The sequence below is a fragment of the Neolamprologus brichardi genome, chromosome 5 (assembly GCF_056152115.1).
Source record: "Neolamprologus brichardi isolate AB-2024 chromosome 5, ASM5615211v1, whole genome shotgun sequence".
Lineage (NCBI taxonomy): Eukaryota > Metazoa > Chordata > Actinopteri > Cichliformes > Cichlidae > Neolamprologus > Neolamprologus brichardi.
Genome location: NC_142108.1, coordinates 22,353,593 through 22,377,035, shown reverse-complemented (window position 1 = coordinate 22,377,035; position 23,443 = coordinate 22,353,593). Strand labels below are relative to the sequence as shown.

Here is a 23,443-nt window from a genome sequence, read left to right as displayed (position 1 = left end):
AGGCGTGAGCGGTGTTTTTTTTTACCATAGTTCATGGTGGAGAATGGCTGCTCTGCTGAGTTTTGCTCTCTGTAGCCGTATGAATGGCAAACTACACTGATTAGCAGCGGCATAGGCACACTTAAAATTTCTACTGAAATTTTCACTTTCTAGTTTAAAATTAAATTTGAATTACAGCAAAGAGCTTGCCGTGTTAGTCCATTTGATTGACCTTTGTTATCATTATTTATTTATTTACTTTATTTTAAGTTATTATTAAGCAATAACCTAGATAAGTGTAAGTAACAGTAAATACTTTAAATATTGAATTTTATTGTGCAGCACGTAAGACCGACAGCACACAATGTGTGTGAGCGCGCTTGTATTCAGAAGGTTTCTCCATGTAACGATTGGCTGGAGGGTGTGGGGAGCCATAGCCCTGCCCCCCAGAGTATGAAGCAGGCACGGAGGAGATCCAGGCGTTTTTCGATGTTACAATCAGTATGTAAGCACACAGGTTTTAAAAATCACAAACTGTAATCCACAAAATGCAGTCTGGTTCATAATTATACTTCTGGCAGTGAGGTCATACAATGGGTTTGGTTTTTTTGTTAGCAGGATTACTCAAAACAATAGATGGATTTAGATGACAATCTTTGCCAAAGGTGGAGTTTGATCAAGTTTAAAGGTGATTAACTTCTAGGGATAACCAGAGTTGGAACCAGGAAGCTTTGGGAAGACTATTTACCAATATAAAGAGAGTGACTGTGTTTGTGGGTGCTGCATCCTGGAACCTTTGGGCTTGGCAGAGCATGCAACTGTAAGTGATGTGGCTTCCTCTAGAAGCAACAAGAAAAAAATCATTAAAAGTTCTACAAAGGTGCATAACTTTCCATTTATCATTATCCTGAGATAACACCTTTTTGATGACGAGAATAAAAAACAAAAGAAAAAAAGCTGTTTGTTGTGAGCTTGGGTTTGAAGTAGCAGTTTACAGTTAGTTAGCACTGTGGATACGATCGAACTCGCTCACATATTTTGCTGAGGGAGGCATCAACTGGACTGAATATGTTGAAAGACAGAAACTTTTTCTTGGCAAATGAATTCTTGATGAGAGGAAGGAGAGGCCAGTTCTTCTCAGTTCAGAACAAGGATGTACAAGTTGATATGTAACCTAACTATGTCTTGGAATTGAATCAGCTTCAAAGATCTGGTAACACTGGTTCAAAATCATCGCTGCCTCATGGATTGATGAGGCAGTGTTGCTAATCCAACTTCATGCTCACTGTGTGATGTTTGCAGGCGTTTACTCTGTTTAAATGATGTTACAAGTAGTCTGTACATTTTTAAGTAAGCACACAGGTTTTAAAAATCACAAACTGTAATCTACAAATTGCAGTCATGTCCATAATCACACCTCAGTTAAGGTACTCAGTTTTTCTGCGTACTCGTGGCTCTATCCACATCAATCCGGCTGTAACCGCTTCCATTAGTTGTCGATAAGCCAGGGCCGTGCCAGCTCCAATCAGCAAGAACCCCGTTATCATGGTTCCCAATAGGTAGATGTCTTCAACGTCCTCCATTGAGAGTGTTGCCAGACACATGACCTGCTGCTTCTCCCAGCTGTCTATCGTGTATCCAGCAACAAATGTCAATTGCGTTAAGAGACCAATTGATCAAATCCATAATTTCGTGATTTAGAGAACAAGACGGAGAGAGTTTCTAAGAGTTAGACAAGACTAGACAAGGACAAGAGAAGCCAAACAGGAGAGCCACACGAGAGTTATTCAGGCAGCTAATTGAGGGAGATTAGTGTGCAACGACTCATGAGATGAATTCTCAATTTGCAAATTCTGAACACATTTTAATCACCACTATATCACTGATGACTGTTACTTTTATCAATAATTAATTAACTCAACAAAACATACCTTTCAGCTTTTCATGTGTTTTGAAACTGGGTTTTTGGAGACCTGGAATGAAATTTTTCTGTCTCTAAAGCACACAAAAAGGTTTGGACATTTTTCATAGTGCATGTTTGAGGTTAACTTTTTCCAAAGAAATAATTAACACAGTTCAGCAGGCTACATACTAAACTTGAAGGATAAAAGCAAAGTATTGATCCAATTGTGTTAGTATCCATCCGATACCAATAATAGTGTTGGTATACTATCAATATTTGGATCGATCCGCTCATCTCTAAAATGCAGGACTCAAATGCAAAAGGTGAATTCAAATTGGCAGCTTTATTGCTAGGAGAATTGTCCATAAACAAAAATTCACACACACACAAAAAACTAAACCCAGAATATGAGAACTAGAAGAAAAAAAACACTGGGAAACGAAAACTGAAACTAGAAACATGGAACTAACATTCAAACCAGAAAAACGGGGAGCCTTACACACATGAGGTGGTACAACGCGACAAAGGGCAAAGGAATACACAGGGCTTAAATATACAAGGGAATAATGAGGGAATGGGAAACAGGAGGGAAACACAGCTGGGACTAGAAAGACATAACGAGACATGGAGAGGTAAAACTAGATACACTGACATAGGACATGGGACCGTCAAAATAACCAGGAACACAAGGCACAATACCAGGAGGCACAGAGACTAGATCTAAAGGCTGGAAAATCACAGAGGTGCTAAAGAATAACTAAGGAACATGAAATACAAAAGACAAAACCACGAAAAATCCCACAAAATCCCAGAACATAGAATAAACAAAACCTAAACACGGAGTCACCCGACTTCAAACCATGATAGTGTTTTTTTTAATGAAATTTAAAAAAATAAAAATAAGTAAATGGATTCAAAAATCAACAATGTATTTCTGACATTTAAAATATCAAATCCTCTTCTCATTTGAGAATCCATTTTCTCACTGCATTTCCTTTTCCTGTTAGCTCACAGATTAGTTATTATATTAGCAAATGGATTGGCTTTGGGATTAACTGCTGGAGTAGCTAACAGATTAACTATTGGGTTAGTTATCCCATTTCCAAAATACCAAAATAATGCAAATCAGCTGTGTGATGCGATGCAAGGAGCTCTGTAATTCAGGGGTGCCCAATCCCAGTCCCCAATAGCTACTATCCGGCAGCTTTTAGATGCATCCCTACTTCAGCACCCCTGCTCGAATTGGTTAGACAGACACATTCTTGCTGCCCGGCTTTTGGCTGTGCAGGTTTGCACTGCTAAAACATGTGTGTGCTTATACAAAGGCCATCAGCCTTGGTATTTAGACTCTAACCAACAAAGATATATGAAGAATGAAGGGACTCTTCAGTCAAATGCAGAGCTGAGGCTCCGAGTGTGGCCCTGAAGACAGCCTGACCACCTGTTGAAGGTAACGTGCTGACTTGGCTAATGCTAACATCACCGCATATAGCCCCACGCTTTTAAGATCATGTTAGACTATGAAAATTTGACCTGTTACTTTATATACAGTGTTAGAGCAATAGTTGCAACCTACGGCCTTTAAACTCATGATTAAAATGCTGTCTGTAAACTCATCAGTCCAGATGTTACTGCATACCTTTGTGGGGCTTAGAGTTAAAAGAATTGAGACAAGGTGATTAGAATAATAGCTCTTAGTTCTCTATTGACTGAAGTTCATTTATTTTAATATACGGGCGCACCTATTTCTGGATGGTTCAAAATCTGATCGCTTAGATTTCTGAATCTAAAGAGTGAATGCATTTAAAGCAGGAACTGCACACCTTGCTATCAAAAGTTTGGTAAAGTAGCATGAGTACTGTAAAGTTTTGTAGAGTCCTTTTAAAAAATCACACAAGCAACACAACACATCTGGCATATATAGTTACATTTTATATAGTACACTGTTGAAATTGTAAACTGTATAATCCAGTGATCCACTTATTAGTAATTTTTGAGTAAATGGATGTCACTGATAAATCAGTGGTGAAATATACCTCCAGGTGTTTTTAACAAACTGTTTCTTGTTTTTGTTGAATTCATCAGCAGCTGTGGAGAGATGTATTTGAATATCTTCTGCTCCTCTTTTCCTAACCTGGAAGCTAAGGATGGCTTAATCCACACCTGGACACAAGCCTTACCACTTATCATAGACGTTACACCCTCCATGCAGCAACTCCAGAGAGAGACCCACGACCACTGATTAGGATTAGCCAGAAATATGTCCCTTTCTGGCAGCTGTGGTAACTTATAATAAGAAAGTTTGCATTTGAAAAATGCTGGGTCATGTAAGAATTGTCTGAGACCATGTGTCATCATACAAGGATATTACATTTAGGCTTTTCTGCACCCTCATTCTTAATTAAGTGGTTTAAACTTTGATACAATTTGGCAATTTTGTGTTGTGCTGGGAATTTTTGACCATTCTTCCATAAGCACATTTGTGAGGTGAGACACTGATGTTGGACCAGAATGCCTGCCTCACAAGCTCTACTCTAATCCAAAACTGTAGCATTGGGTTGATGTCAGGACTTAATACAAGCCAAACTTGCTCATCCATGCCTTTAAGGACCTTACTGTGTGCACTGGTGTCCAGCCGTGCTGGAAAAGGAAGGGACCATCCACAAACTGTGGCAGGTCGTTTCATAACCACAAGGAATTTGATATGAAATGAAATTGTTGCACGATATCGTCCAAAATGTCTTGGTATGCTGAAGCACTATAAGTTCATTTTGACCGGAACTTTTTTCTTAATGATCAAAATGTTATGTTTACTTGTAAAGATTGTTTCAGTGTATTTTGATCACATAAACAATATACAGAAAGTTATTTAGGAGAAGAAAATACTACACAAAATAAAGAATTTATTTATTTATTTATTTATTGCTGTTCTAGGTGTGCTTCCATCTTGGTCAGGTCTCTCTTGAAAAAGAGATTTCAATTTAGTGTCCACATTTTAAGAGAAAAATGACAACTAATACTCATTTTATTTATATATTCATGGGGGGAAATCTAAGCAGTGCAAATAGAACAGACTGGTTGTCACGGTTCGCTGGAGGACTCACACGCAGGACTCAGAGGCACAGTATTTATTACAATTCCACCAGGTGTATTTACAAACAGTGCAGAGGGGGTAGTGCTTTATACAAAGCAGTGACAGGGAAAAAGGCTCCGGGGAAATCCAGGGAGGGAAAAGACACTCGTTCTTCTTCTGACTCTCTCCAGACACTCACACAAAGGAATCCGCTCGGGGAATGCAGGGTCGGGTCCAGGGGATCTATGTACAGAAAGAAATACACGTCAGAGGTTTTGCGCAGGGAAAAAGAGAACTTGCTCAGAGCCGGGCTGCACTAACGCGAGTCACACACAACGATCCAGCGATGAGTAGAAGCCACTCCCTGGCTTAAATGCTGGCTGCGCTGATGAGGCCCAGGTGTTTCCTCTTCAGAGGGGCGTGGGCCGAGGGCGTGAACCCACCATGAGTTCCGCCCTGGCGAGAGAGCGAGAGAGAGAGCAAGAGAGAGAGAGAGAGAGAGCGAGAGAACTACTAGTCAGCGGCCTGCTGATCCCCTGGCCGTGACACTGGTATAGTTCAGTTTACTTCTCAGCCACGGGGAGGCACCTACTAAACACTTAAGAGCTCCAGTTCCTTTGGGAGATGACAAGCCTGTCTGAAAGCAAATATTACTATTGTATTGTTGCTGTGTGTGTGTGTGTGTGTGTGTCTGTCTGTCTGTCTGTCTGTCTGTTTTTCAGTTTGTTGTGTGTATATCAGGTTTAGCCACATTCTTTATGTTATGTTATGTTATGTATCATGTTTGAGGCAATGTGCTCAAAAGCATACTGCAAAAGCAATTCAAGAGTTTCTTATGTAAAAAAAAAAAAAGAGATATTAATGACAAAGTCAGTCCCCTTGATCTCAGCCCACCTGAGCATACAAAACTGAATGCAGGGAGACTCACAAAGGTAAAGATTTAGCAGAGCAGCATTTTGAGACAGTATTTGGGGATGTCTTGTTAGCTGGCGTCTAGACTTTAATCAGACATTGCCTGTAAAGTTTTTTTCATTTAAGTAATAACAAGAGTAGTTACAGTGGCTCACAAAAGTGAGTACACCCTTCACATTTTTGTTGATATTTTGCTATATCTTTTCATGGGACAACATTGAAGATTTGGCACTTTGATACAATGTAAAGTAGTCAGTGTACAGCTTGTATAACAGTGTAAATTTGCTGTCACTCTAAATAACTCAACACACAGCCGTTATTGCCAAAACCGCTGGAAACAAAAATGAGTACACCCCTAAATGAAAATGGCCAAATTATGCCCAATTAGCCATTTTCCCTCACTGGTGTCATGTGACTCATTAGTGTTACAAGGTCTCAGGTGCAAATGGGGAACAAGTGTGTTGAACTTAGTGTTATTGCTCTCAGACTCTCTCAACTTCACTGGATGTTTAACATGGCACATCATAGCAAAGAATTCTCTGCCGATCTGAAAAAAAAGTTACTCTACATAAAGATGGCCTAGGCTATAAAAATATTGCCAACACCCTGAAACTGAGCTGCAGCACAGTGGCCAAGACCATACAGTTCCACTCAGAAACAAACCTCGCCATGGTCAACCAAAGAAGTTGACTGCACATGCTCAGTGTCATATCCAGAGGTTGTCTTTTGAAAATACATGTATGAGTGCTGCCAGGCATGGAGGATCAGCCTGATGGCTGTCGTCCATGAAGAAAGCCTCTTCTAAAGATAATGCACAAGAAGGCCCGCAAACAGTTTGCTGAAGACAAGCAGACTAAGGGCATGGATTACTCGAACCACGTCCTGTGGTTTGATGAGACCAAGATAAACTTTTTTGGTTCAGATGGTGTCAGGGGTGTGTGGCGGCAACTAGGTGAGGAGTACAAAGACAAGTGTGTCTTGGGGCAACCATGGCTCAGGGGGTTGGGAAGCGTATCTGTAACCGGAAGGTTGCCGGTTCGATCCCTGGGCTCTCTGTCCTGGCCTACTGGTGTTGGCCAGAGGGGCCGATGGCGCGATATGGCAGCCTCGCTTCTGTCAGTCTGCCCCAGGGCAGCTGTGGCTACGGTTGTAGCCACAGCGTAGTGTGTGAATGCGAGAGTGAATGAATAGTGGCATTGTAAAGCGCTATATAAATCTAATCCATTATTATTATTACAGTTAAGCATGGTGGTGGGTTGTCATTGTTTGGGGCTGCATGACTGCTGCTGGCACTGGGGAGCTACAGTTAATTGAGGGAACCATGAATGCAAGCATGCACTGTGATCCCCTTCCTTCAGAAGGGGGGGGTTCACATTCCCCACCAAAAAACACTGTGGTGGGGAATGTATATTGGGCCACATTAGTGCAATGTATTATACTAATATACCTGTGAATTATCAATGAGTAATTGTTTTAAACTAATGCATATGCTTTAATCAAGAGTCTAGATACTGCATAAACATCGAATCAAGTGTTTGTGCTCAGTTTAAATCACATTAGTAATCACAAACTGTAATCCACAAGTTACAGTCAGGTCTAATAATCACACCTCTTGTAGTGAAGTCATGCAGTGGGTTTGGTTTTTTCTTTGTTAGCAGGATTACTCAAAAGATAGATGGATTTATTTTATTATTATTTTTTATTATTATTATTATTTTTTATTTTTTGCAAGAGGTGAAGTTTGATCTAGCTTAAAAGTGATTAACCTCTGCAGTTCATCCAGATTTGGATCCATTTTTGGCAAGATTCTTTACTATTGTGAGAATTGGACATTTAATCTAATATCTTTATAAAAACAAACTGAACCACAGTTAAAATGGGGAAACTCCTTATAAAGTTGAAAGAAAATGTTAACAACATGTCCAGATTCAGATATTTGACTCTTGCACTTTTACCTACAGACCGTGGATAATGGACAGAACAACATAAAAAACTATAATCTGTGTCTTTCATCCCTCAGTTTAGTCTGCAGTTTAATATCAATTCTATGTTTATAGCACCATTTCACAATAAAAGGCATCACCAAGTACATTTTGAGGTACAGACCTTACAGCAGGGATGTCAAACTCATTTTACATTGTGGGCCAGCCCACTTTGATCTTAAGTGGGCACACCAGTGAAACTCTTCTTTATGTTGGTAACTAGAGTAGTTATGCATTTAATCACTGAGACATTTTAATATAAGAAAAATAAGAAAAATTGCGGGGGCAGCAGCCGAAGCAGAAAAGCTCAGACCTCGCTCTCCCTCGCAACCTCCTCCAGCTTGTCCAGGAGAAGACCGAGGTGTTTCCAGGCCAGCCGAAAGCGTGTCCTTTGTCTGCCACGGAGCCAACGCCTAGTGGGACATGCCCAGAACACCTCATGCAGGAGGCGCTCAGGAAACATCCTCGTCAGATGCCTGACCCACCTCAACTGGCTCTTTTCAATGTAGAGGAGTAGCGTCTCCTCTCTGAGTCCCTCCCAGATAGCTGAACTCCCCCTATCTCTAAGGGAGAGGCCAGCCACCCTTCGGAGAAACCTCATTTCCGGCACTTGTGTCCGCAATCATGTTCTTTCGGTCAAAGCTTATAATCATAGTTTAGGTTGGAGTCGTAGATCTACCAGTAAATCAAGAGCTTTGCATTTACACTCAGCTCTCTCTTGACCACAACGGACCAGTGCATCACCAATCCATCTATGGTTCTCCTGCTCCTCTCACTCATGAACAAGACCCTAAGATTCTTAAACTCCGTCACTTAGGTCAGTAACTCGTCCCTGACTGGCAGTGGGCACTCGGCCCTTTTCTGGCTGAGGACCATGGCCTCAGACTTGAAGGTGCTGGTGCTGATTCTGACTCTCACCGCTCGGCCGCAAACCCCTCCAGTGTGAGCTGGAACCCACCACCTGATGATGCCTACAGAACCACATCATCCACCAAAAGCAGAGGTGAAATTTTGAGACCGCCCAAGTGGACGAACAGAATCAGTGACAAAGGGCAGCCTTGAAGGAATCCAGTCCCACCTGGAACGAGTCCAACTTATTGCCAGCTATGCAGACCAAGCCCTTTCAAGCCCCATCCATCTCCCATAGAACACCCTGACAGACATAGTCAAATCCCTTCTCCAAGTCCACAAAACACATGTGGACATGCAGACTTGATTTTACACAATTTTATTTCCTATTTGTTTTTTGCTCTATGAAAAAAGACTAATTTGACTTTAGACATACTGTACAATCTGGACAAAAATAATTGTCATAAATTTGTACATAAATTTATGTGACTATTACATATATTATTTTTTACAATATTAAATCAACATCTAGTTACATTTAAACTACATTTACATTGGTTAGTTTAAAGATGCCTTTCAGTTTGAGGTAACTTTAAATTTACAAAAAACTTTTGTTTCAGGTCACAAAAACATTATAGCCCCCTACAGATGAAGCAGATGGCACATGTTATCGTGAACCCAATATTTCACATCTTTCTTAGCGTTACCAACTCTTGAGGGCAATATCAGGCTCCTTAGCCGCTAAATTCTCCACAGTGTTCACCAGTTACTGGTGCTGAGCAGACAAACCCAATATGACAGCAGTGGAAGTATGACAATTCATTAAAGTTGAAGCTAGACAGACAAAGACAAAGTAAACAAGAAAAAAAAAGTCCTGTTTCAGGAGATACATTGATACATGAACTAAAAAGTGTAAAATCTAGTATGCTTTAGAGTTTTAGTGATATGCAATTTGCATATTGCTCATTAAGCCTGGTTTCAAAAGCTAAGATGGTGATAACCACAATGTTCAGCATGAGGCTGGTGGCATAACAGTGGCACTTTTCCCTCTGAAATGACTAACAACTACTTTCTGCATTAATTAGGGTAGACAAACCCTTACTTCCAATCGGTGCCCACACCCTGCATTTCACAGAAAAAAATGACGAAACCTGTTAGAGGTCTACTGTTGTTTTACTTCCAAGAACAGAGACCTTTCAAACGTGAGACGGGTAACTTTGAGTCTTTGTTCCTCAAAATTTGTGTCCTGTGGTTGTCCAGTAAACTAAAGCTTTACTTATTAAATACTATCTGTGGTTCTCCATCTGGTTGATTATTTTTAATCCCCTTTCTACAGAGCAACTGGGTTGTAACCGCTGTAAACAATCATGTGGAATCTAAGCTAATAGAAAATTGAAAAAAATTAAAACCTTGAACACCCTGGCACTGCTTGTGTCATGTCTTAGCATGCAGTTCAGCCTCTTAGTTGGTGAATGTAGTCATGCATGAATAGGATGCGATTAGCATGAATCCTCTAAAGCTGACTAACCAATAATATTGCCTAATGTTGTATCAGACTATCCCATATTTCTTTTGGTTCATGTTTTCGTGTCATGAGTCAGCAAAAACAAAATGTGTTGAAACTGCATATGGGTTGACAGTTAGGGTGGGTTCACTTTCTGCTGCCCAAAAAGTCCAATGCTGAAACCGCTCAGTGATTAATCACCTTTTATTTTGCTTACCTTTTAAAAGTTACCTGTTTCACTGTAGAAAGTTCATCTTTGTCTCTGTTACTGAATTGTATGTAACATTTGTCAGTCTTAAACAACGTGGCATGCTTGTGGAAAACAATCACAGCATTTCACTTGTTGCACATTTTGTCATGTTACAGCCTTATTCTGAATTAATGGATTACATTTATTTTTCACCTAGGGATGGGTATCGAAAACCGGTTCCTGTTGAGAACCGGTTCCCACTGTTTCAATTCCTTGGAATCGTTTGCCATTTTTGCAAACGATTCCCTTATCGATTCCAGTCGCCCCGAATGACGTCACCACGTTGCGGAGCGTCATTTACCTGGCAGGAAACATGGCGGCTCAAACGCTAAAAAGTTTGGTTATACTTTACGAGAACGGATGACAACAGGGCAACTTGCAATACTTGCAAAGTAGATATTTCATTTAAGGGAGGAAACACTACGAATATGCAAAAGCATTTGCTCACAAAACACGCGATGACCTTAAATGAATGTCGCTCCGGACTCGTGAATCTCAACCCAGCAGCAGCGGTAACGTTTGCACGTCCTCTCCCGTTAATACGGCAGGTAAATAATCAACTAACAGTGCGTATTATGTTAGCGCGATCTGCCTTATTACAAAACCTGCCATTACTGTGCATTTAGGTGACCATGATGAGAGAGACAGACAGAGTCTGGCTGGCTCAGATGCTGGCAGTTCTCGCTGCAGTCTACCGGTAGCGTCTCCTTTCAGGCCAGGATAGACGAATGTCACCGAGCAGTGACTCAGTTTGTGGTCAAAGGCTTGCACCCATTTGCCACAGCAGATGTCCCCGATTTTCGGTAAGTGAATGTGTTTAATTGTAGGCAGGGACATTATTGGATATTCTTGTGTAATTGCTACAGAAGAATATTTATTTTATTATTTTACATTCACAATTTTTTTTCCTGGGGACCCTGTGACACCCCATTGAAGAGCCGTAGGTTGGATCTGTTAAGATCTCACTGTTGGGTTTGTAAGGCCATGTTACTCCTAAATTTCTATCTTGTTCAAAGAGAAGATATAAAACAAAGATCTAAGCTAATTGACCTTAGTGTTCTCCTTTTTTTAAAAAAAAATAATCGATAAGAGAATCGATAAAGAATCGAATTGTTAAACAGAATCGAAAATGGAATCGGAATCGTGAAAATCTTATCAATACCCATCCCTATTTTCACCACAAGAATTTTACACACAACACCCTTTAATAACCTTTTTTTTTAAAGTGAAAAAGGTTTGCTTGAAAGTCTTGCAGTTATTAAAAGTTAAAAACAAAAATGCACTGATAAAGCACCCTTGGCAACAATAACAGCCTTTTTTTTGTGAGTAGCTTCTGACATAGAGGTCTGATTGGTGAAGTGCTACAGAAATGGTTATCCTTCTCAATGATTCTCTCTCCACAGAGTAAAAAGGAGTAACCATTAGATTCTTGGTTACCTCGCTGACTCAGGCTTTTCACGAAGACCTCAGTTGCTGATATTGGCCAGACACACAGCTCTACGGAGAGTCATGCTAGTTCCAGACTTCTTTAATCTATAGATGATGGAGGCCACTGTGGTTGTTGGGGCTGTCAGTCCTGTAGTAATTTGGATTTCATGGCTTGGTTTGTGCTCTGATATGCAGTGTCAGGTATGGGATCTTTTATAGACAAGTTCCAAATCCTGTCCAGTCAACTGAATTGCCCACAGGTCGACTACTGAAGCTGAAGAGACGTCAGACAGATGATCAGTGGAAACAGGGTGCACCTGAGCTCAATGCTGCCAACTGTGTCATGGCAAAGGCTGTGAAAACTCATGTTATACTATTTATTTATTTAAAATTTATTTGCAAGAATTTCAAGCAAACTTTTTATGACTTTGTAATTATGGAGTATTGTGAATTTAACTCATTTTGAAATGAGGCTGTAACATGATGAAATATAGTAACAAGTAAAGCATTGTGACTGTCAGATGCACTGTACAAATAATCCCTGAGATCCAAAAACTGTTCAGAGTGCTCTGAAGGCTGAGGGTGAATAGAGGGGCTACACAAAAACCCAATATATGACCCCTTAACCCCTAGTGTATCTTGTTTCAAACACACAGATTTTCTGTGAGTTTTTGAGACTTCTACATCATCAGTGTGATTTTTGTCATGTATGGACATTAAAATTAACTTTAAAAAAAAAGTCAGATGGTCCAGTCTGCATTTTTACAAAAAGTGTAATTTTCCTCCAATTATTTTATATTTTAGGCTTTAAGGAGATATATGGATTATTTAGTTATTCCAGTACTGTCAACTAAAAATAAAAAAATCAGTTAAACTGTATCTTTTAAAAGTTTAATATCAGAACATTCCACTTGTCGTTCAATAATGACCTGGGCTGTGAACCATACCTATATTTCTGGGAATAAGAGGGAAAATTGCTAGATGACGACAGCACAAGGCTTCACGGGACTTCGCACACCAGTTCGTGGCATAACAGTGGCATTTTCCCCTTAAAGGGACCCACATCTACTTTCTGCATAATTTTGGTAGACACACCTTTCTACAGTGAGAAAAGTAAGCTTTTGTTTCCCCGTGTTTGTGCGCTCTGCTTTCAGACCTTATCCACTTGTGGATAAGTGCATTCATGTTTTTTCTTAGCTAACTGTATCCCTAAGATCTCATCAAAACAAGTAACTTGGCACATGCATAACCTTATTTTAGGGCAAAGTCACCAAACATTTTAATAGCATTTTAACTTACATTTGATCGTTAATTCTTCAGACTGTTTTATGTCTCTGTGACCATCAACACGAAAGTTATATTTCATTCCCCATTCTTTCAGGTAGAGGATTCAAAATGAATGACCAGAGTGATTTTGTTTTATTTTGCATACATAATCTGTTGATGAAGCTGTTCTTTCATTTTAACAAAATGCTGTTTATTTGAGTAAGTGAGATCTATAACATGTTATTTTATGCATTATGCTTACATTGTGTTCTCACAAAAACCAGTGTAAGAAGTCCCACCTCTTAATTATTTTTTTCTTTTGCACACACTTATACTCGTTTCAAAATCCATAGCATTTCTATAGCCCCCCCGCCCCCCAGAAAAAAACAAAACAAAAAAACAGAAACACGCCTAACTGCACAGATACACTAGCTTTCCTGCTGAATGAGGTCTTTGGCTTTCTGCAGGTTGTGATCGATGGCTCCATCTAAGAACTGAACCCAGGTCAGTTCTGACTCCCCACACACGTGACTGGACCTGAACAATGATAAACAGAGTCAATAAAAGAGCATTTTCCTCTCACATCACTCATAGAAAGAAACCAGATTGTCCAACACTGATGTGAACAAGTCATGTTCAGTGTTCATGCAACCCGAAAAGATGTAAGACAACATGATCAGAGAAGATCAGATTATTAGAAACTCCACCCGCCTCTTTCTCAACATTCTCTAACACACCCAACTACTCTCCCCGAGGGAAACTGGGTGACAAATTAGACAGGCACAATCTGCTTTCCAGTTTTATTTTCATGTTATGTTGTAGTGTCACTTAACCTAAAATGTCTAAGAACATTTTGTTTTCACTGTAGTGACTCTTACCTGATGATTTCCAGAACTTTCTTTAGAAGTGCTGCTAATTTACACACCTGTTGAAAAAAAACCCAATGTCTTTATTCAGGTTCTACGTTTATATTACATGAAGAGAGAAAGAAATCATTTTATCTCCTGCTGAATTTTTAAGTTTGCTAACTTACAAAAGAACATAGAGCCTCTCGGCTGCCTTTGGATCATCAACAAGCTCCTTTCATATAGTTTTCGACTGATCCATCACCTTTTTCAAGATCATCCTCACCCCATGAAGCAAGATTACTTTATAACTTTATGTAATGTGTTTTTTCTTCTATATTTCTCATTCTCATCATTCTGTCTCTCTTTATTAAAATGAAACTACCCTAAAAAAAGAAAGACTGTTCATTTTTTTGTAAGTAAGCAAACTTAGAAATTCAGTAGAGGATCAAATAAATAATTCCCCAACTGTATAAATTCAGACTTGAGTCCCCTCTAAACACTCTGATTCATAACATGTTTTTTTGGATCAATATGTCAGAGATTGGACATCCTTAATATCGTCATCTCAGGCACACAGCTCTGACTCTAATCACAGAAGTCCCACTCATCTACTGTCCAAACCTTTTATTTGCAAAATGTGGCCAATCAGAAGAAAGTTGCGATAAAAGGAGTCATAAAATAAAATGATTTGTTTTTAAACAGAGGATGATCTGAGAGGCTACACCACAGCCCATAATATAATAAATAAAGATTATAACAGGCCCATTTAAAAGTGTAGTTCCAATACATTTAATTTGCAGTTTAGTAAAAATACAGTCTGAGATGTGTTCAATACTTTGGAACAAGAGTGGGAAATGAGAAAATTCAGAAGCACAAATATACTTTTTAGGAAATTATAAGTCAAGAACATTCCTTCTTGACCACAAAGAAATGCTCATGCCCTGTTTATATTAACATTTCTTTGTTTGCTCTCAGTGTTAGCTTGTGCAACTGCAGAGTCATAAAATGATCCCTTTTCATGATTGTCAGACATAACAGATTAAATGCTGCTCCCTTATACGTCAAACTTTCTTTCACAAAATGCATGAGGTCATCAGGAGGGAGGGGCAAGCTAGCAATTTTAGGAAACTGCGTAAGCGGGCAACAGTGGACAAATGGTAGTTTCTCCTACCCATTTACAGCAGTACGTATCAGAGCAGGTGTGTGTGTGTGTGTGTGTGTGTGTGTGTGTGTGGTGGGGGGGGTGGGGGGAGAGAATTTTCAGTTGTTTGGCTCCCTGCGATTCTTTACATTATCTATATGCTGTCTTGTGAAAAAGCAAGGCAGTGAAACAACGATCAACTGAAGTTAAAAGCTTTTCTGTGCACATCTGACTCCCCTCCCCTGCACTCTTGTCACTTTACATACCAGCACAGTTCACATAAATTACACAATCAGATCAACACCACAGGCCTGGAAACAGCATGACACTCTGAGCAATGAAGTTACAACCCGAAGTAAGCTGACTCTAACCAAATATTTGGAGATTTTATAAAAGGTACACATTTAAAAAATGAAACACTCAGATCACTGTCAGCTTTTTCAGGTGGCTGACTTTGTGAACTTTTGATCAGAGCTGTAACCAAAACATTCTTAATCCCATTGGATGAAAGTGTGTCTTACATTGGTTTCGACGCCATTATAATCCATGGGGGGGTAGAGACAAAGGGCCAGATCATCAACGCTAAGGAGAAAAGACAGCCAACGACAAAGGTGAGTCTGCATGTTTGTGACATCATTAAAACTTGCACCTTAATTATGACCCCAAACACACATTTTGATTTGCATAAAAACTATGGAAACCATAATTATTTATATAAGAACACATAAGAACGTCTGCATTAGTTAAAGAAGTATAAGCATCCAGGGTCTAACTGTTAGAAATTTTGTGCTGTTTAGTTCTTTTTGTTTCTACTAGTGTGAAGTCTTGACCCCTGTGTGTGTGTGTATGTTTGTATGCATGTGCCTACCCAGGGCTGATTTCTTTGCTGATATCAGCCAAGTCGTCAAGCTGTGACACGTTCTGAGGAGTGCTGAAGTCACCGTTGGATTTGACAGCTGATGTAAGTTTCCTCAGACAAGCTGCTGCTGCTTTTATCAGTCCCTGGCATGCACCAATCACCTGCCGATCGTTCTCTGACCAGTACATATCCTGGTTGCCTCGGGGTTCATCTCCGTCCTGGTCATCATCGAGTACGTCGTTGAATGGGTCTTCACCCTCAGCTAATGCCTGATGGGATTTGATAGGTTTTTGAACATATTTGAACATATTTTTGCCATTACAGTTCTTATGAGGGGTGAAACTAGACCAAAACCATACCAGAATATAAACATATTCAATTTTGCTGTAAGGTTGGAGTCTATGGGGACTGACTTTCTTTCATCAGCCAGCTTCAAGTGCACTTTCTGGCACTGCTGGCTTTATTATTATAAAAAAAATACACAAAGAAAACTTCTAAAACTGAACGAATAATAATAATAATAATAATGATAATAATAATGTTCCTTTTGGAATAAAGGCCTAGTTATAAACACCAGAGCAAATATGAAATTCACAGTGTGTGTGTGTGTATACCTGTTCAATTTCCTCTATGGCATCTTTCACAACTCGAACCTCACACGACAGAACCATGACCACTGCTGCTTTATTATCTAGAGAAGATCAATACACCCATTATTAAAACCTTGTAAAACTTTGAGCAAAATTACCAGTTAAAGACTAGAATCCTCCTATATCAATATTTAAAGTTTTCTTATTTTGTGTATCAGCTAAAACACTCGTCTGACGGCAGATTTTTTGATCACTTAACTGTGATGCTAAAAATTTGTGGATAAATGTACTTTGTCTGTTTTCATGTTTCTAGCATCATTTCTAACAATCCAAAAATGAATATAAATGGATATAAATGGATCAAATTCACACCTGTTCTTCATTAAATGTAGACATTTTGGTTTTGATGAAATAGCTTATGGCACTGATACACAGACTGGGAGTTAGACTGGGAGAAAAACATCCCCACCTGCAGGCTTAATGGTAATACTGCTATTGCTGTCATAATCAACGTAAAGGCATATAAAGCATAATCAAAGTAAAGATATCTCCTGCTTCTAATATTAACATGTAACTTCAAAGCAGTGGCGTTCCGTCAGGCCAAGCACATAAAACACACAAAAGTAAAGAAATCTCTGTCCTTTTATGTCACAGTGCTGTCATGAAGCCGTCTTGTGGCCACAGCTGGCTATCACCGCTTAAAGCTCCACTTGTTTCATAATCATAGGAAACTGCAGCTGTCTCCATTTTATTGGTTTATCCTTCTCAATTAACAATGACTGGAGCCGATTGGCCACCTTTTCTCTGGTGGTTTGCACATATGCATTGTGGATAAACCTCAGATCTTTGACAACTGTCACTGGGTCCACTTTCACTGCTCTGGGATCAGTTACGAACTGCACGCCCTGTGGAAACACAACTAGCATTGGCAAGTAGACAGGTTCCTGCCATTTATCATCATAGTACACTGCACACGGCCATAAACAACCAGAAGAGTCTGTTCAGTGACAGGTTGCTTCTCCCAAAGACAAGAACCAACAGACTTAAAAACTCCTTTGTCCCACACGCCATCAAACTGTTTAACTCCTCTCTGGAGGGGAGAGGGAGGGGAAACAGGAGGACAAAGGAGGGGGGAACAACTAAGCTGTAGTGCCTCTCCACTTCACTGTGCAATTACCTTTTGTGCAATACTTTTTGTTAATAATCAGCGGTGCAATAGACTCCATACTTGAAATGTGCAATTCACTTATATTTTTATTTTTTATTTTTATTCCTATTTATTCTATTTATCCCCTTTGTATATTTTATCTATATATGTCTTTGTATTTATATATATATATATATATATATATATATATATATATAAAAAATATTCTTAACTCTGTAACTTCTGTCGGTGCTGTGCTTTTTGGAAAACAAATTTCCCAGAGAAACCCACCCGAGGGATTAATAAAGTTTTTATCTAATCTAATCTAATCTAGTTTCCTCTTGCTAACCAGTTTGGCCAACATGTTTGATATAGAGATAGAGAGGATGAAGAGTGAAAAAACTGTTAATAATGCCTTTAGTACATTAGCTAGGAAAGCTGACCATGATGGAGAAAGGCAGGCATCTCTGACTATATCTAGTCTAAAAAAACAAGCAAAACGACCAGGTGCTGGCTCAGCTAGCACTGTATACTTAAAAAAAACAACTTGTAGGGTTGTGTTTCAGAGCTCATGAACAACAGTTTGTTTTAGTTTTTTCTGCAATATGTGGTCCTCACAAGACAGCCACGACATGCTTCATAAAATATGATGCTGAGCATTAAACTTAAATATGAAATATTTTAAATAAGCTCAACCTTAAAGATAAACAGCAATAATATTAATCAGTTTAACAGTGATGTGGAACACTTTTCTGCAGAATACTTATTTTTACTTTGATACTTCATGCATAATTCTTCCAAATTTATAGTGTTTCATTGCTTCTTTTCCTAAAACCCTATTGTTTCAAAGTATCATAAAGAACTCCCTGAAAGGCTGGAGTTAAACATCATTTTACTGGTATGTTTTGTTTTGTTTTGTCTTTGTCAACGGACCTTTTGACAACTGAGGGAACTGGTCGCAGGCAGACCACACTCCTCCTGTTGACATCAGCTGTTCCTGGCTGAGGCTGGAAGAAAGTGTTGGAAAGAGAACGAGGAAGAAGATGATAAATTAAGAAGAAAATAAAACAGAAAGGGGAATATAAAGGAAATACCTTACAACTTACTGTTTTTGTTTTGCTTAAAATAGAAATATAATCTCCTAAATCTGAAGCTTTTATAAATGTTTACTCCTGGTGGTGCTTCTGCAACAAAGAGTAAATATATAATCTACCTTTGGTTTATAAAGTAGTGCTGTCAGCGTTAACGCGTTGAAACGGGCTAATCTAACGCGGCTTAAACATGTTAACGCTGTCATCACATTTAACGCGATTAACAATTAATCCACCTGGAGCGCAGACTGACTCAAAATCCCTGAAATGTCTCTGTCACAGCATTTCAGGCAGTTTGTCCTAGGTTTGTCGATTCTGCACTCCAGATGGGTCTGCGCTAACACAGAGTAACCCCTTACACGGGTGCATTAACACACTCATTTTTTTAATCACGGGATTTCCCCAAGTCCTATTTTGGTGCTACCTGTTGATTCTAAAAATTATATCTTTTAGCCATTAAATGTTCAGAAATAACAGAAACATTACAATAATAAAATATGGTCGTACAAACTGAGTACCATTACTACATCTGAACCATGTAGTCACCAGCCAGGAGAGATCCGGTTAAATCTCACTGTGAAAACAGATCGTTTAATTCACCTTAAAACTCATACCTTTCTAGAGGTGAGCTCATTATGACCTCTACCAGTTGTGCAACTCCCTCTAGAACCTCGACAGTAGCATCTCTGACCAGTCGGCGCAGAGCCAGCCCTGAGACACCGAGAGAACAGAAGGTCAAAACACTCTGACACTGAAGTCGCAATAAAGGTATAGATCTACACGTATTTCAAAGCAACTCACAACACAATAAATGTTGACAGCATCAAGGAAGTTATAATGACTGTTTCTGTACATAAGTTTTATTTTTTAGTTCTCAACCACTGAAAAGAACACAGAATGAGCTGTAAGTTCAAAAATGATGTTACTATTACTTAATTCCAGTCTCTGGTTGTACTTTGGAGGTTGCAGTGGCTAAAAGCGGTGAATAAGTGGGTAAGGACGCATCAATCTTCTCCAGTCCGATTCAGACACCTCAACTTCAGATACCTACTGATACCAGTGTTAAATTATCAAGCTGTACACTTGAATGTAAATGGCCTGTATTTGTATAGCGCTTTACACTACATTCAGTCATTCACACACACACTCACATTCACACACCACTCCAGGAAAAGACTAGAAATCAATCTCTATACTTAAGGCAATATCAGGTTAAACCTAAACAATTCTTTCCTAAATTTGTGAAATATAATGTGACAAATAAATGCATCCACAAATACAGTTTGCTTATTGCATAATTTTAGTAGTAAAATAACAAAAATATATATTTATGCTATTTATTTGTGAGACTTTAACACTGAGCTAAAGTGTGAATACTGCTGTTGCTACATTGGATATACTTTCTTTTTCCCACCCTCTCACTTTGTCTCACTGTGAGTGGAGCAGAGATGCACAGTGTGTCCTTAAAAAGTCTGAGGAAACTAGACAAATAGAAGACAAGTTTGCCTAAGAGAGTTCAGGCTGTGCTAAAGAATAAGAGGGGTCATACGAAATATTGACTTTGATGCTTGTTAGAATTATAAAAACCGTTGTTGCTTCATTAACTGTATTGCAGTCTATAATTGCACATTTCAATAAGTTGTTCCTATTTTCCAAAAAAAACCTCAGGGGTGAGTGAAGACTTGTACTACCGTAGTAAACACAGAAGCGCATCGCACTGAAGTAAATAGACAAGCCCACAGACAGGCACTTGCTCTGGCTTTTGGAGTCTGGATTAGATTGACAAGTGTATTGCGATATTCTGGCATTGTGAAATTGTCCAAAAACCTGAATGCAGTGCAACGTATTCACCTCGCTCGTCTGAATACAACATTACTATTCTGCTGTTCACAGGGTTTTACCTTGGCTCTTAGGTAGCCAGTAATACACTGTAGACAGTGTGAGGATGCTCTTCATGATGGACTCTGCCAGCTTCTCTCCATCCTGGAGATTGTGGAGGAAAAACAGACAGAAAACAAATGATGTGCTGGTCTTTAGAAGGTTTATGTGGAAATTCAAGACCCTGAGATACATGACAATAATTTATGGCTCCAAGTAAGAGCTCAGCTCGCATTACAGAAATAATCTGACCTGTTGTGATGGCAGAGGAGGCTTGGAGAAGGCCAGGCTGAGTTTAGTGACTTCCTGGGACACTGCCTTCACTGCCTGATCTGTTGACACAGACAGTTGCATCGTGTAACAACAAGACCATGAAGGAAGGAATTCTCCTAATGCTTTTTTTCTTTTCTTTTTTTAATATCAAATAAGTCATTTCAAAAACATTATAAAAACAATGCAAATACATTTCTCACAAAACATTCACTGTAACGAGACATGAACATCATCCAGTTGTCAAAGGATGTTCAAAAGTCTAGAAGCTGAAACAGCAGCAAGAGATCATGATACTCAACTCAAAGTGTCCCAGAAGTTGGAGAGGTTGAATGCTCCATCGGACTCGTTTGATTCTCCATCTGCGAAGGAAAAAAAAAGTTCTATATTCTCGGTTCTAGTTCTTAAGCTAAACTGCAGAGGAGTCGTCTTCTTTTGGCTGCTCCGTCGATCATCTGTCTCCATCTCATCCTGTCCCTGCATGCTCTTCTGTCATACCAAACCTTGGCATGTCTTCCTTCACTACATCCATGAATCTTCTCTGTGGTCCTTTTCTCCTGCCTGGCAGCTCCATATACAACACCCTTTGCCTAGGATATTCCATATCCCTCCTCTGCACATGTTCAAAGCATCTCTGCCTTGCCTCTCTAACTTTGTGCTGCTCAGTCTGATCTGTCCATCTGATGTACTCATTTCTAATCTTGTCCATACTGATAACTCCAAAGAAATTCTTAAACTCTGCCACCTCCAGCTCCACCTCCTGTTTTTTTTCCCACTTTAGTCCCACTGTCTCCAACCCACACCTCATAGAAGTTCAAACTACGATCTTGTAAACCTCCCCTTTCACTCTTGCTGCTATCCCTCTGTCAAAAAGTTCACCCATGACACCTCATCTCCAGCCTGCTTGAAATCTCTTCTTGTGCACTGTCTGTTGTTTTGGATGGTTGACTCCCAGGCCTACTCATCTAACCTTCACTACCTTTACTCCTTGCAACTTCACCGTTATCAAAGTGCAGAGAATTATTTTCAGTACAAACAATTATTACAATAATTTATTCTTTAAATAATCTAATTTCAACTTTTGAAATAGGAGAATTAGCTTCTATTGCTGTTTAAAATCACTGTAAAATGGATAAGCGGTCTGAAAATAGGATTTAAAGACAACTCCATGGCACAAAAAATTATTTCTTTCTTACAATCTTTAATATTTAAGGGTTTCTTGGGTTAAAGCTGTCAGTTTTGATCAGACTCATCTTCTCAAGTGTTAACAGAAGTCAGTGCATTTCTGTGTCATTTCTGGACATTGGAGAAAAAAAACAAACATATTTGGGCTTTTATATACTGGGGTTTCTTCAGAGGGGAGACCAAAACCTGCCATGTACAGAAAAACACGGACCTCATACTAAATAATTAATAAAGTAGATTGAAAAATTCAATAATTAAATGATCAACTACAATTAGCTAGCCACTGCTTTGGACATAATGAAATGTCTAAATATTATGATGACGACAACAAAGTAGGTGTTTTGGATTTATGGCAGTAAAGGGCCACTTAGGGCTGAAAGGCGCTTTAGTTCCTGTCTGTATGTTTGTCTTGATAAACATTTTTTTCGTATTAAAATGTCTGATATTGTCCATTTTGTCATTTTCGTATTTCAGCTTTACACTCTTTTGTAAAAGCAAACCTTTAAGTATTCTTATGTCCTGCACAAGCAGTTGTTTTTGTTCACAAAACTGACTCATGAAACACACTCTATATACCGAGTAACACTGAGGTCTAATGTCACATTTAGGTCAGTTAAGATGAGGACAAGATAATATAACTGAAAAAGCACGACAAAAAGCCCAAACCTCCATTTTCTACAAAACCTGCGAATAAAAACCTGAATAAAAGCGAACAGGAATTAGCAGCTAAATGTAGCTGGGTCACGTAATAAAGTGCCAAATGTCTTTATCGCTGTATGTTACATTAGTTAAATCCCCGTCTTTGTCTGTTAACAAACAGCAGTCAAACTCGTTAACTGCTGCTAAACTCACGAATAGAGTTTAACAAACAGTTAAACTCGTAAATCTACAACAGTTAACATTAAAGTTTATACCAATGTTAGCACATATTTTAGCACATATATTAGCACGTTTAGCTAGCTTGACATAAGCTTTTATGGTTAAGCAGTTTCATTTGTGACAACACAGACAGATAATGTGGCGCAATTACCTCTGACTCGATCTCGGATACAGCTGATGGAGTTAACCAGATTCCGCAAAGCCACTTTTCCACCACAACTATCAGCACTCATGTCGCCAGAGTTTGTGGATCGTGTTACATGCGTGTTGTGGAACTACATAAGGGGAGCCCGTTGATAGGGGGACAAAAATAAATGAAACAACGGCGCCGCCGGACATACCCGGCTGCCATTCAGCCAGGAGTGCAGCAGAGGGCGCCAACGAGCTAGTCTTCAAAAACTATTAAACA

At 39.3% G+C, this 23,443-nt stretch overlaps 2 protein-coding genes across 2 annotated transcripts in view; one reads left to right on the top strand and one right to left on the bottom strand.

The window, feature by feature from the left end:
• Positions 1–23,443, top strand: part of pmepa1 (prostate transmembrane protein, androgen induced 1) — a 112,256-nt gene that overhangs the window by 906 nt on the left and 87,907 nt on the right. The window lies entirely within an intron of this gene.
• Positions 13,333–23,321, bottom strand: ccndbp1 (cyclin D-type binding-protein 1). The gene is made up of 11 exons (XM_006783019.3): positions 23,186–23,321; positions 21,273–21,332; positions 20,953–21,032; positions 20,724–20,805; positions 19,437–19,533; positions 18,665–18,738; positions 16,609–16,685; positions 16,004–16,263; positions 15,657–15,717; positions 14,025–14,071; positions 13,333–13,683 (listed from the first exon to the last, which is right to left on the bottom strand). The coding sequence occupies exons 1-11, from the start codon at positions 23,265–23,267 to the stop codon at positions 13,575–13,577; spliced, it is 1,029 nt and encodes a 342-aa protein (XP_006783082.2). The 5' UTR covers positions 23,268–23,321; the 3' UTR covers positions 13,333–13,574.

What these genes read in the sequence shown, in the direction of transcription:
- ccndbp1 (XM_006783019.3), bottom strand. Translation starts at nt 23,267, where the DNA reads ATGAGTGCTGATAGTTGTGGTGGAAAAGTGGCTTTGCGGAATCTGGTT. An exon ending in AGCAAAGAAATCAGCCCTGG is followed by an intron (nt 15,718 to 16,003) that starts GTAGGCACATGC and finishes TTTTCTCCTTAG; the next exon opens with CGTTGATGATCTGGCCCTTT. An exon ending in ATAATGGCGTCGAAACCAAT is followed by an intron (nt 14,072 to 15,656) that starts GTAAGACACACT and finishes TTTTTTCAACAG; the next exon opens with GTGTGTAAATTAGCAGCACT.